General features: G+C 40.9%; 2 protein-coding genes across 2 annotated transcripts; both read left to right on the top strand.

Annotated features, from left to right (window-relative positions):
- Nucleotides 1-829: 829 nt before the first annotated feature.
- Nucleotides 830-1,392, top strand: LOC135267613 (histone H4-like). Its single transcript, XM_064359659.1, has one exon. It carries the CDS (start codon nt 911-913, stop codon nt 1,220-1,222), a length of 312 nt encoding a protein of 103 aa, XP_064215729.1. The 5' UTR covers nt 830-910; the 3' UTR covers nt 1,223-1,392.
- Nucleotides 1,393-7,085: 5,693 nt separating this feature from the next.
- Nucleotides 7,086-7,518, top strand: LOC135267615 (histone H2B). The gene has a single exon (XM_064359662.1). The coding sequence runs from the start codon at nt 7,087-7,089 to the stop codon at nt 7,456-7,458; it is 372 nt and encodes a 123-aa protein (XP_064215732.1). The 5' UTR covers nt 7,086; the 3' UTR covers nt 7,459-7,518.
- Nucleotides 7,519-12,462: the final 4,944 nt, after the last annotated feature.

Here is a 12,462-nt window from a genome sequence, read left to right as displayed (position 1 = left end):
TTGTTTACCTACCCTTAACCAGAGCGAACAATCATAAATAAAAGCATCATTGTTTTTATTGTTTGACAGAGTTTAAAATTCATTATGATCCGCGTACTATTACTTTAATTACTGTCAATATTGCGAAACATTTTCATTTGTAAACAATTTTGTGGTTCTGAAAAGAACCGTTTTTTTTTTTGTTTATTTTTTCATTTTAAGCTCGTTCTCCTCGAATACGTCTTGCCAGTTGGATGTCTTTAGGCATGATGGTGACGCGTTTTGCATGGATGGCACATAAATTTGTATCTTCAAAAAGTCCGACAAGATACGCTTCACTCGCTTCTTGGAGTGCCATAACGGCAGAACTTTGGAAACGAAGATCGGTCTTGAAATCCTGGGCTATTTCCCTGACCAAGCGTTGGAAGGGCAATTTACGAATCAACAGTTCGGTGCTTTTCTGATAACGACGAATTTCACGCAGTGCCACTGTACCGGGCCTGTAGCGATGAGGTTTTTTCACTCCTCCAGTGGCGGGTGCGCTTTTTCTTGCTGCCTTAGTGGCAAGCTGTTTTCGTGGAGCTTTTCCACCGGTCGATTTACGAGCAGTTTGTTTGGTACGGGCCATTTTTTTGACTACTTCTTTATCCCTCAACTACACATACACACACATAAACACCTACGTACGTCACTAACAACGGCGACGGTTCATATGACCCTGCAACAAAATTTTTCGCCGTATTTTATTAACTAGGGTGACACTATGCGTTATCTGATTGGTCAAAAAAGTAACTTAAGAGGCGGAGCGAAACTAAACTATAAAATGAGTTGACTAATCTGGCGAGCAGGTAGTTGTTTTCGACGAAGCAGTCAAATCTGTGTCGTTTTCTTTTGTGAAACAAAGCTTAATTTGAATCAATAATCATTCAAAATGACCGGTCGTGGCAAAGGTGGAAAGGGATTGGGAAAAGGTGGAGCAAAACGTCATCGTAAAGTTTTACGTGATAACATCCAGGGCATCACGAAGCCCGCGATCAGAAGATTGTCACGTCGTGGAGGAGTGAAACGTATCTCCGGTCTCATTTACGAAGAAACCAGAGGTGTCCTGAAGGTATTCCTCGAAAACGTCATTCGTGATGCCGTCACCTACACCGAACACGCAAAACGTAAAACCGTCACCGCCATGGATGTCGTTTACGCTTTGAAGCGTCAAGGGCGTACACTTTACGGTTTTGGCGGTTAAGTTTTTTTTATAACCTATGTTTTATCTATGAGACTACGAGGCGACGACAATACCGGTATACCAGCATTGTTTGGTTTTTATGTTTCTTCCTCATCGTTAGTTACATCAATCTACTCTCTACTATTCATCGCATTTTAATTTTCGACGAAAAAAAACGGTTCTTTTCAGAACCACAAAAATATTTCTAAACAAATGAAAAAAGTACGTATCACAAGGCTCTCAGTTAAACCACCAGTATAATAAATGTTTGATTTCCAAACTGTTTTTATATTTCTAGGAAATGTAACAAATAAAGTTGTGTGGTTTTTATGACTTTGTTGTTTAATCAATCGTATGCTTTTCCTTAAAGGGATGAATTTTGACTTTTCAGAGATAAATAATAATTACCACTAAAGAAAGAAAACATCAAAGCCTAACCGATATACATGGATTAGCTAGCCCCCCACCGGCGCGGCGTGTAGCTCGCCGTCTAGGAGAGGCAATAAAAATTTACCTGCTTTTAAACTATTAAGAAAATAAAACATCTTGAGTGCTCTTTTTTTTTTAAATCGTGCAATAAATTTTTGCCAAGTTTTATGTAACTTTAAGTAGGTATGTTTATTTACTCTTTAAAAAAAGTTTGTGATTCTTTTTTTTATTTGTTAAAAAAATGATGGCCCTGAGAAGGGCCGATATTATTATTTTTTTGTAGCTTGCTGCTTCTCACAGCAACTAGAGAGACAACAGTTAGCTGTTTATGGTTTCTTTTCGGTTTTTTTCGGCAAAAGGACCGCCTGGATGTTGGGTAAAACACCACCTTGAGCGATTGTCACACCGGAAAGGAGCTTGTTTAATTCTTCGTCATTTCTGATGGCCAATTGAAGATGACGTGGAATAATACGAGTTTTTTTGTTGTCACGAGCAGCATTTCCAGCCAATTCAAGAACTTCAGCGGCAAGATATTCCATCACAGCCGCCAAATAAACTGGAGCACCGGCACCGACTCGTTCGGCGTAATTACCTTTACGAAGTAAACGATGTATTCTTCCAACAGGAAACTGAAGACCGGCCCTGCTCGAACGAGACTTGGCTTTTCCTTTTACCTTTCCTCCTTTTCCACGTCCAGACATGTTGATATGATGGTGGTTTTCGTAGTTTATGGAAAAGTCAAAATAAACTATAAGAATATGCTGCGCGTATAACTTGTATGCTACTACTGCGACTGCGAATGACTAAAGTTGCGTTTCTGGCTTCGTATTTATACGGTTAAGTCGTATTTCTGACTGGATGATTATACTAAAAGGTGGGGTCTTGATTCGGAGTAAATTCGTATATAAAACATTTTTAACAAGTAGTGCACCTCAGTTCCTTTCGCGTTCTCGAGGTGAACACATCGAGTCTCTGCGCTGACTCTGATCGCTCAGCCACTCGATTGTTTGCTAAGTGAAGTGACAGTGAAATCCAAAGTGATAAATTGCAAAAGTTTCCACAATGGAGAACGAGCGTCGGCTCCGCTCCAAGGGCCCGGTGAAACACTCACCAAAAAAACCCCTCAACCTACCCACTTCACTTCCGTCTTCTGCAAACTCTCCAAAAACGCTTCCCCAAAACAAACCCATTCCGTCCCTTATGGACAAAAAAATTTTGCCACCCCCACAAACTCACGCCACTACATTAAAATCCACAAAACACACCCAACAACGTTCACGCACACCCTCACCATCAAACTCCGAAACATCAGCATCCTTTTCGTCTACCACTTCGGAAAAATCGTCTTCAACTACCACTTCAAAAAAACTCTCATTTCGCTACTCAATCCAAAACATCCCTGCCCCACTCGCCACTCAAAAAAGCTTTTACTCTCACCTCATCTCACTCGGCCTCCACCAAATTGACTCTCTAAAAGTCAATTACAACAAATCCGCTCTTCTTGTTCTTTCCAGGCAACTTACCCCTAACCAAATTTCAACGCTTCAAGCTGGCTTCCCTGGCTCGAAAATCCAGTTCAAACTCTTAAACCCCACACGCCTCCTACCCCAAATCGAACCCAAACCTATCACTTTTTCCATCGTTGTCAGAGACGTCAGCTCTGACATCGAACCCCAAGACGTCATTTCAGCCCTGAATAATTTCCACATTCAAAAAGTTTGGCGCATCATTTCCGCCAAAACCAACAAACCAACTCCTCTCATGCGTATCGTGACACCGGACAAAACGGCGATCGACACACTCCTGTCAAATGGCCTTTCACTTTTCGGCCACGTTCACCCCTGCGAGCCGTCGCACCCCCCAAAACCAGCCCCTCTCCAGTGCGCCAAGTGCTTCACATTTGGCCATTCTTTTTCCCAATGCCCCAACAAGCCCATCTGCCCCACTTGCCCCGACAATCATCGGTCAAAACCGTGCCCTTCCGCAGTTTCAAACCCCAAATGCCCCAAATGCCAGGGGAATCACCCCGCCTGGTCCCGAGATTGCCCCCAATTTATCAAACCCTCCCAAATGACCCCAGAAACCCCCGTCGTTCCCATCAAAATCGTTGACAAGGAATTCGATCCCGAAAATTCTGACGACGACTCCGACGAGCGCGAACCCTTCGTTTCTGCCCGTCAATTCCTACGCTTCATCACAAAAACCCTTTTTGACCTTTTTCCGTTCGAGAAACAGAAAATCCAATCTGTTCTCGAACATTCCGCTCGCGCTTGTCTCCGACGCGATCTAAAAATCTCACACTCATCAAACAAAATTCACTTCACTTTTGGATAAATCCACCATTTCGGTGAATCCTTCTGGCCCCCGTTTCAAAAATGGCTTCTCTGAATTTCGCCACAGTCAATACGGGAGGGATTTCTCGTAAATTTGCCTCCTTGAGACATTTTCTACACATCGACCAAATTCACATCGCAGCAATCACAGAGACACAATCCAAACGACCCGTAAACATCACAGGCTTCCACTCCTACAACAAACCCAGCCCCACAACCCGAGCCAAACACGGCGTCACACTTCTTGTCTCAACTTCACTCGCTTCATCTCAACACATCTTACCCCCCCATCTTGACCACCTTCAAGCCGTTGCAGCCACCATTCACATTAACAATTTAAACATTCTGTTTATTTGTTATTACAATCCTCCTCTCGAAACCGTCAGTACCCAACTCCTCGATTACACTTCCACATTCAGACACGCAGTCATTCTCGGAGACTTCAACGCTCGACACACCGATTTTGGTGACACAATTTCAAACACAAACGGCAGACACCTCACACGCTCTCTCAACACTCTTCCTCTTTGTCGTCTTCGAAATCAATTTCCCACACTCATCAATCACGTTGGCACATCGATCGTAGACCACATCATTGTGACCGATAATCTCACACACATCACAAACACAGACTCTTTCATTGGCACCACAGTCACCTCCGATCATCTCCCTCTTGTCTCAAACTTCACACTTCAAGGCCCCCAACCGCGACCCACGCACATCCCCATTTTCGATTTCAACAACACAAACTGGACCGACTTTCAAAATTACATCACAAACAACCTCCCACACATTGACGACACACTTGACCCCAACACCATTGACACACAAGTAACACAACTAACACAACTCATCAAACAAGCTCAAACACTTTTTGTACCCATCAAACACATTCCAACAAATCGCAAACCATTGCCCCCTCAAATCCTTGCCCTCATCCGAGTCAAACGCCGAATTTATCGCGAATTCGTGCAAACCAGATCTCCAGTCCTCAAAACTGTCTTTAACCGTCTCAATGCACAAATAAGACGTGACATCAACCAATTTCGTCTTGCCCACTGGTCAAACAGTTGTAGCTCCCTCGATTACCGAGACGGTAAAAAGTTTTGGGACAAATTCAATTCACTCACAGGCCGAAAATCTCACCCCATCCACCATTTGTCAGTCAACAACACCATTTTTAACACCCCACAAGACAAAGCAAATTGTTTTGCTGCTACCCTCCAAAACATCCACCAAGTCCCCAATGACCCACATTTCAACCAACACTTTTTTAACACAGTCACTAACAACACGCTCCGTTTCAGGCAAAACCTCCCCCGACTTGACTACGACGCTGACCTCGACCCAGACCCCGACCCAGACTTTCCACCCGACAACCCGGACTTGACCGCTCCAACCACCAACGACGAGATCAAAGCCCTCATTATCCGGCTGAGGAACTCGAAAGCCCCAGGACCAGACCAGATCAAACCCATTCTTCTCAAACATCTCCCTGACACAGCCATCACATCCATCACCACAATTTACAATTCTTGCTTCAATTCCGGTCACTTTCCAACCCCATGGAAAGAAGCCACCACCATCATGATTCCCAAGCCCAACAAAGACCCCAACAACCCACTTTCTTATCGTCCCATCTCTCTCCTCAACATTCTGGGAAAAATCTTCGAAACAATTCTTGCCTCTCGTCTCCGACACACTCTCGAAGAAAACAACCTACTGCCCCCTGAACAATTCGGTTTTCGCCCCCATCGCTCCACTTCCGACCCCACTTTCGAACTCTTCACCGACTCAACCCGGAGTGCCAATCTCGGCCAGTGCACACTAGCCGTCTTCTTGGACGTCGAACGTGCATTTGACCGTGTTTGGCACGATGGTCTCATCCAAAAATTTCTTTCCCACAACATCAACCTCAACTTCATCAAATTAATCGACTCTTTTCTCTCAAACCGCTCCTGCAAAGTCAAAGTCCAAAATTCCTTTTCTTATCCCGTCCCCCTTCTCTCCGGGGTCCCTCAAGGCTCCGTTCTGTCGCCCATTCTTTACATTTTTTACAGTTCTGATTTTCCTGTTTCAGATCTTCACCAGACCAAAACCCGCTTCTTCGCCGACGACACCGCCCTCTGGACATCCCGGACCACCGCCGCCTCAGCCTCCAGGACCCTGCAGCCCCTCCTCAACCAGATCTCCACATGGACTCGCAAGTGGAGAGTGAAGATCAACCCCACAAAATCCACCGCCATCCTCTTCAAACACCCCAACCTCACACGAAACAAGAAATTCGACCCACGCGACATCACCATCACACTCGACAACACACCCATCGACCTTGTGCCATCCACAAGGTACCTAGGAATCACCTACACACACACATGCTCACTCGACACCGACCTCCAGAACACGCTCAAGAAAGTCCGCAACCGATCCAACCTCCTCCGCCATCTCATGGGAAACTTCCAAGGGTGCCATTCCCGCACTCTTCTCCACACCTACAACACATTCATCCGACCCGTCATCGAGTACCGAGCCCCCATCTACGCATCTCTCCCACACACCAAGACACATCGCATTGCCACATGCGAACGACAAATCCTTCGCCGAATTCACCGCCTCGACCGCTTCCACGCCAGCAATTCCCTCCACCAGGACACAAACACCACCCCCATCACAGACCGTCTTCACAAACTCCAACAAAACTACATCAAACGCACACTCAACAACAACAACACAATTGCCCAAAACACACTCAACACTTCACATAAGTTTCTCACACGCGACAACACTCTTCGCAACCGAGTCCCCCGGATCCCCAGAAGAAAACTGCCCCATCCACCCACGGCGCTTCTCTCAGCGCTGTACCCCGACCTGCCCGACAATCTTCAACTTCTCGTTGAAGAGACGCCCCTCACAATGAGACGCCACTGACGACACCGACAAGACACCCACGACGACATCCACATCCACAGCTTCCTACGAGCCCCAAACTTCTCTTCTCTAGTGCACCATGATTTTAGCTTGAACTTTCAAGTTGACAGGTATATTTTGTGTTCGTTGTGCGTATTACAGTTCGTTTGTGTCGTGTTTTTTTTTTCTTTATTAAGATTAGAAATATTAAAAAATATGCCACCAAAGACAAGCGGTAAAGCAGCGAAAAAGGCTGGAAAAGCTCAAAAGAATATTTCGAAGAGCGACAAGAAAAAGAAGCGCAGGAGGAAGGAAAGCTATGCAATCTATATTTATAAGGTATTGAAGCAAGTACACCCCGATACCGGTATTTCGAGCAAGGCGATGAGCATCATGAACAGTTTCGTTAATGATATCTTTGAACGGATCGCCGCTGAAGCTTCTCGTCTTGCGCATTACAACAAGCGTTCGACGATTACGAGCCGGGAAATTCAAACAGCGGTTCGTCTCTTGTTGCCTGGTGAATTGGCAAAGCACGCAGTCTCTGAAGGTACCAAAGCCGTCACCAAATACACAAGTTCAAAATAGAGAAGTTTTTTCTTTCATCGTTTAAAAAGAAGAAAAAAATGAAATCGGTTCTTTTCAGAACCACAATTAACATTTAAAAGTAAATAAAATTTGTTTCATTAAGTAAAAAAATAAATCTAATGACCGACCACTCAAATCTAGATTTTTTTTTATCAATCGAAGCTCTTTTTAAATTAAATTTAAAATGAAACAGCAAAAACAAATTACATCGGTAAAAGTGCGACGCAAAAGAAATCAAGAAATAGCAGGAAAGTAACATCTCGGATTAATCAAATTCTTAACTCTCTTTAGTGTTTCTTCTATATGTCTTAATTTCATTTTTTTTAGTTATTACATTACAAACAATACTACATATTCTGATACGAATTCAATTTCACCTGAGGAATCGGAACCATTGGTTCTTCATTCCTGAACGCACCCTGGGCAGCCATGCCATGCCGTGTTGCCTTAGAAAAAAAAGAAGACGGCGCTCCGGGTTTTCCCCCGAAGTTATCCATTTGATGGAATCTGAAAGGAGCAGCGACGAACTCTTAAATTAGAAATTTAAAAAATATTTATAACATTCTCTCGTTTGTACATCCTTTTTAGTTTAATATTTAGTATTATATTTGGGTGCATAATTAAGACGCGGATTTCTTAAAATAAGTATAAGTTGTTGTGCTGTCATTTATAATTATTACATATTATAATGTCTATATTAGCAACGTAAGGTTGACGTTTCTCCAAAACTGTCACTTTGTCGCTTTAAAGCGACATAACTGAAAAAAACGCTTGTTCTCCCATTTTGTTTATTTTTTATTATTATTATTATTTTTTTTTTTTTTGAAATCAAATGTCCAGTGATTTTTGTAACTAGCTATAGTTACTAGTAACAACGAGTAAACAGAAAATAAATAATTGCCAATTTTAATAAATTGTTACATGGTTTTGTTCTGAATATTATGGTATATTGTTAATACTTGGAGATTCAGAAAAAGTTTTGTGTATGTGTGTTGCGAGCGCAAATTTATATTGTCGATTTTGAGAAAATGCTTCAATCGACAAAGGTACAACTTTGCGCTATTAATAGGTACACTAATAGTTATTATTAATAATTATAAAAAATAAATAGATCAATAGTACTTTCCTCAAAGAAATTAACTAACAATTTATTATAATAAACAAATCTTTTATAGTAGATATCTACCCTAAATGTTTGTTATAAATTCGATTTATAAAACTATATACAAGAGTGGAATGATTAATTTATGGCCTCACATAGAAAACAATAATTTAGCAAAACAATTTTTTGATTACTTTTTACTATAACTACCTTTTTATTACATACACTTGGTTAATCGGGGTTTGGAATCCCATCCATGTGGGTCAATTCTGGTAACTTTTTAAACCAAGTTTTTTAGAGCTGTGATATCTTGAAAATTTTCGTTATATTTTTTCCAGTGTATTTTTTTCTTAAATTGGAAAATAGACTAAAATTTACTTTTTTTAAATTGTCGTATAAAATCTAAAGAATTGCGCTAAAACAGCTCCTTACATTGTTCAGTTTTCGTTTTTCCGGCGAGCTTCTGTGCTCAGAAAATGTGTTTTTGTCAATTTTTTCCCATACCCAAAACTTGATCAAAGATATAATGTGTTTGCTATTTTAAAATTATTAATGCTTGAACTATCTCAGACAACTATTATTTCTAATCTTCCAATATCTTTTTATGACATTTCTACAGGAGAAGCATTCTTAGATTTTCTTGAACTTGATGCATTCTTAAGATTTGTATGGTTTTTTTAAATGTCCAAAATACACTTTCAACCATACTAGGCAATGAAAAAGGTATATCTAATGTATAGAATCTAAGCCACCCATCTCAGCCACTTGACCTGACCTGACCTGACCATACCGTCAGGAGTGAAAGCTTATTCTTTTTCTCCAGGAATTAGCGCCTCCGTTCTTAGATCGTGCACGCTGGTTCCCAAGACATCTTCTGGCCGCCTCCTACGGCAGATGATCTAGGTCCCTCAGCGGGCATTTTTCTACGTCTTTTCGTTTACGAAGAATCAGAGCTTTTCGAACATTGATTTCTTCCTTCTTCCCCCATTTTCTTAGTTTTATAAATCTCCTCTGTAAATTTCTGTACTGTTCTCCAATGCTCATTGTTCTCGAGCATTTTTTCAACTAGATTATCATGTATAAGTTTATTACTTATTTGTAATTCCCACTTCTATCGAATGGCATCGCGTTGATAAAACACATGTTTTCGAAAAACACATGTTCGGCTGTATCTTCCTCGTTGCAGTATACACAGCGGTCATCATCTGCTCGATGCATACGGTGTAGATATGACAGAAAAGCCTTATGTCCTATTAAAAACTGTATTAGGTAGTAATTTACCTGTCTCACAGGTTTTCTCCTTTCCATCTACCGACTTATGTTCGAGATAAGACGATGCGATGCGTCCATTTTCTTTTGGAACTGTTGTCCCATCTGGCTTGCCATGCCGTGATAGATTGCTCTATCACTTTATGCTTGTTGCCTGTTCTATCAAGTACCTTCCTACTGTCTTTAATTTGAAAGGCGATAGAAGCCAGAAGCGACCTCTGCTATTATCTGAGGGGAAATGCTTTTACGCATACCAGACTAGGTCTGGTTATGTGGGACTCGGTCGGTAAATGTGCAAGCCGACAATACCCACTAAAACCCCTCGCGTCACCTTAGGGATCGGAACCATTGGTCCTTCATACCTGAACGCACGCTGGGTAGCCATGCCGGTTTGCATGGCGCCAGAAGAAAAGAAGAGGGCGCTCCGGGGATTCCCCCGAAGTGATCCATTTGATGGAATCTGAAAAGAGCTGCGACAGATAAATGTGGCAATGACATTTGATGCTTACCAGATTCGGAAGATCTGAGTGAGAAGGCATTTTTCGATCACAAGAGAGCCATCCTTGGCCTCTTGCATCTGGACGGACCGTTTTCGTCGTAGTCAACGGCCTCTCGCACCAGGGGGTTCGGGTGGGCTTCCGCCTTCGAAAAGGCTCGCTCGGCGGTCTCACGGAAGAATTCCTCCATCGTCGGCATCTTCGCCTCTCGGTGCAATTGGTTGTTGCGAACAAACCACGGGGCGTTGAATGCTTGACGGAGAAATTTGTTTTGGAAAGTTTGTAACTTATGCATCCGAGTCTTACAGGGCGCGAACGCCCAAGCCACAGAAGCATAAGTCATGGTAGGTCGGATCACTGATTTGTACAACAAGAGCTTGTTGTCAATTGACAACGCGCTCCGCCGACATACGAGAGATCTCAGCATTCCCGTGGCTATCTTACCCTTCGCGAGTGCGTAGTCAAGATGTGGGCCGAAGGAGTTTCCTCTGCACACTTATAAGTTTTTGCTTATATTTCTTCATTTTCAATACCCCTCTCTAATACCCGACCCGACCCGACTCGACTCGACTCGACTCGACCCGACCCGACCCGACCCGACCCGACCCGACCCGACCCGACCCGACCCGACCCGACTTGACCCGACCCGACCCGACCTGATCTGACCTGACCTAACCTGACTTTATCTTCTTAACTCTATACTTGTACTTGTACAATTATACTCAAACCTTAAACAGATAAATAAAATAATATCTTACTATGATAATTACGTTTAGTCATAGGTATACAGATAGGGAATCAAAAGCTTTGTTCACGATAGCGATCGATGAGCTTGTTCTGGCATTAATTGCATGCACAGTACATATGAGAAAAAAACCTGAACTTTTAGTTACAGGCCGTCGTTCACGGTCGAGAATATAACCTAGATACCGGATCAGTTCAGAACCAGTCCAAACGATCTTCATGTTCATTCGATCAAAGATTTTTAGTTCTAGACTTGCGCAGTTGACGAAAGCGGTTTTGTCTTTGTTACTCTCGTGTTTTGGTGCTTTACTGTCTATTTTATTATTGAGATTTATTTAATATATTACTAAATCGAAATTATTTGTAAAATAACTTTTGTGAATGTGAAAATGAGTAGTTTTTTACATTTTACACTTTTTTGTACCAATGTTTCTCTTTTATAAATGTGTGATAATTTTTTGCGGTTTTCCGATTTTTAAACATTTACTGTATACTTGACAACGGTATATTATTGTTTGTGGTAAACGATAATCCATAGCTGGTTCAGAACCGCACATGCGCTTTAAATGAGTCTTGGACTAATTTAGGATTAGTCCTAAATATCCTACGCAAACAAAGCTAATATTATTAGTACAGAAGCTTTAATATTGGAAAGTAAAAACAAAACAAAAAAATAAATGTAATAGAATTAATAATAACTGATTAAAACAAAAAAAAAGTATTTATATTAAATACTTAATATACTTCCAAATGAAAAATAGTCAAAAAATGACAATTTTATGACAATGCTTAAAATGTTAGTTGCCTGATCTAGAAAATTTACGCATCTTTATTAGCTATAATATCTACAGATAAAGAAAACCATGTTTACTAATTTTTAAAACAATAATGAATTTGTATAAATCTATCTTATTCAAACAAATATTTCTCGATTTTTTAATAAACTTATTTATTAATTATCCTCTTCAATTTTAAAGTAACTCGGTGGCGTTCTGTAATGACTATTTCAATTTTTGTTAATAAAATAAAAATTTGTAACAAATATTATTTTTTTAAATATCTTCAAATTAACACTATAAATATTTTTTATAAAAAACATATTTGTTTCATCAAAAGTTGTAAATTTTTTATTGATTCAATAAAGTCTACAATACTTACTCGGTTTATGAATTAAGTAGATCAGCAGACAAATGATCTAATATTTATAAACATTTGGCAACATTTTAATTAACTTCTTTGACGTTGTGTGCTTAAGAATTAAAAAAAACCAGATTAAACTTAAACTATCTATATCTAGTAAACTTAAACTACTTAATCTATCAATCTGTCTTTCTATCATATTTAAAATTTTCATTTTGTATATGACTTTTTTTACTTCAAATCACAAAAAAA

The sequence above is a fragment of the Tribolium castaneum genome, unplaced genomic scaffold (genome assembly GCF_031307605.1).
Source record: "Tribolium castaneum strain GA2 unplaced genomic scaffold, icTriCast1.1 ptg000060l, whole genome shotgun sequence".
Classification (NCBI taxonomy): domain Eukaryota; kingdom Metazoa; phylum Arthropoda; class Insecta; order Coleoptera; family Tenebrionidae; genus Tribolium; species Tribolium castaneum.
Note: the sequence above shows the minus strand (reverse complement) of the source record. Positions and strands in the feature narration are given on the sequence as shown.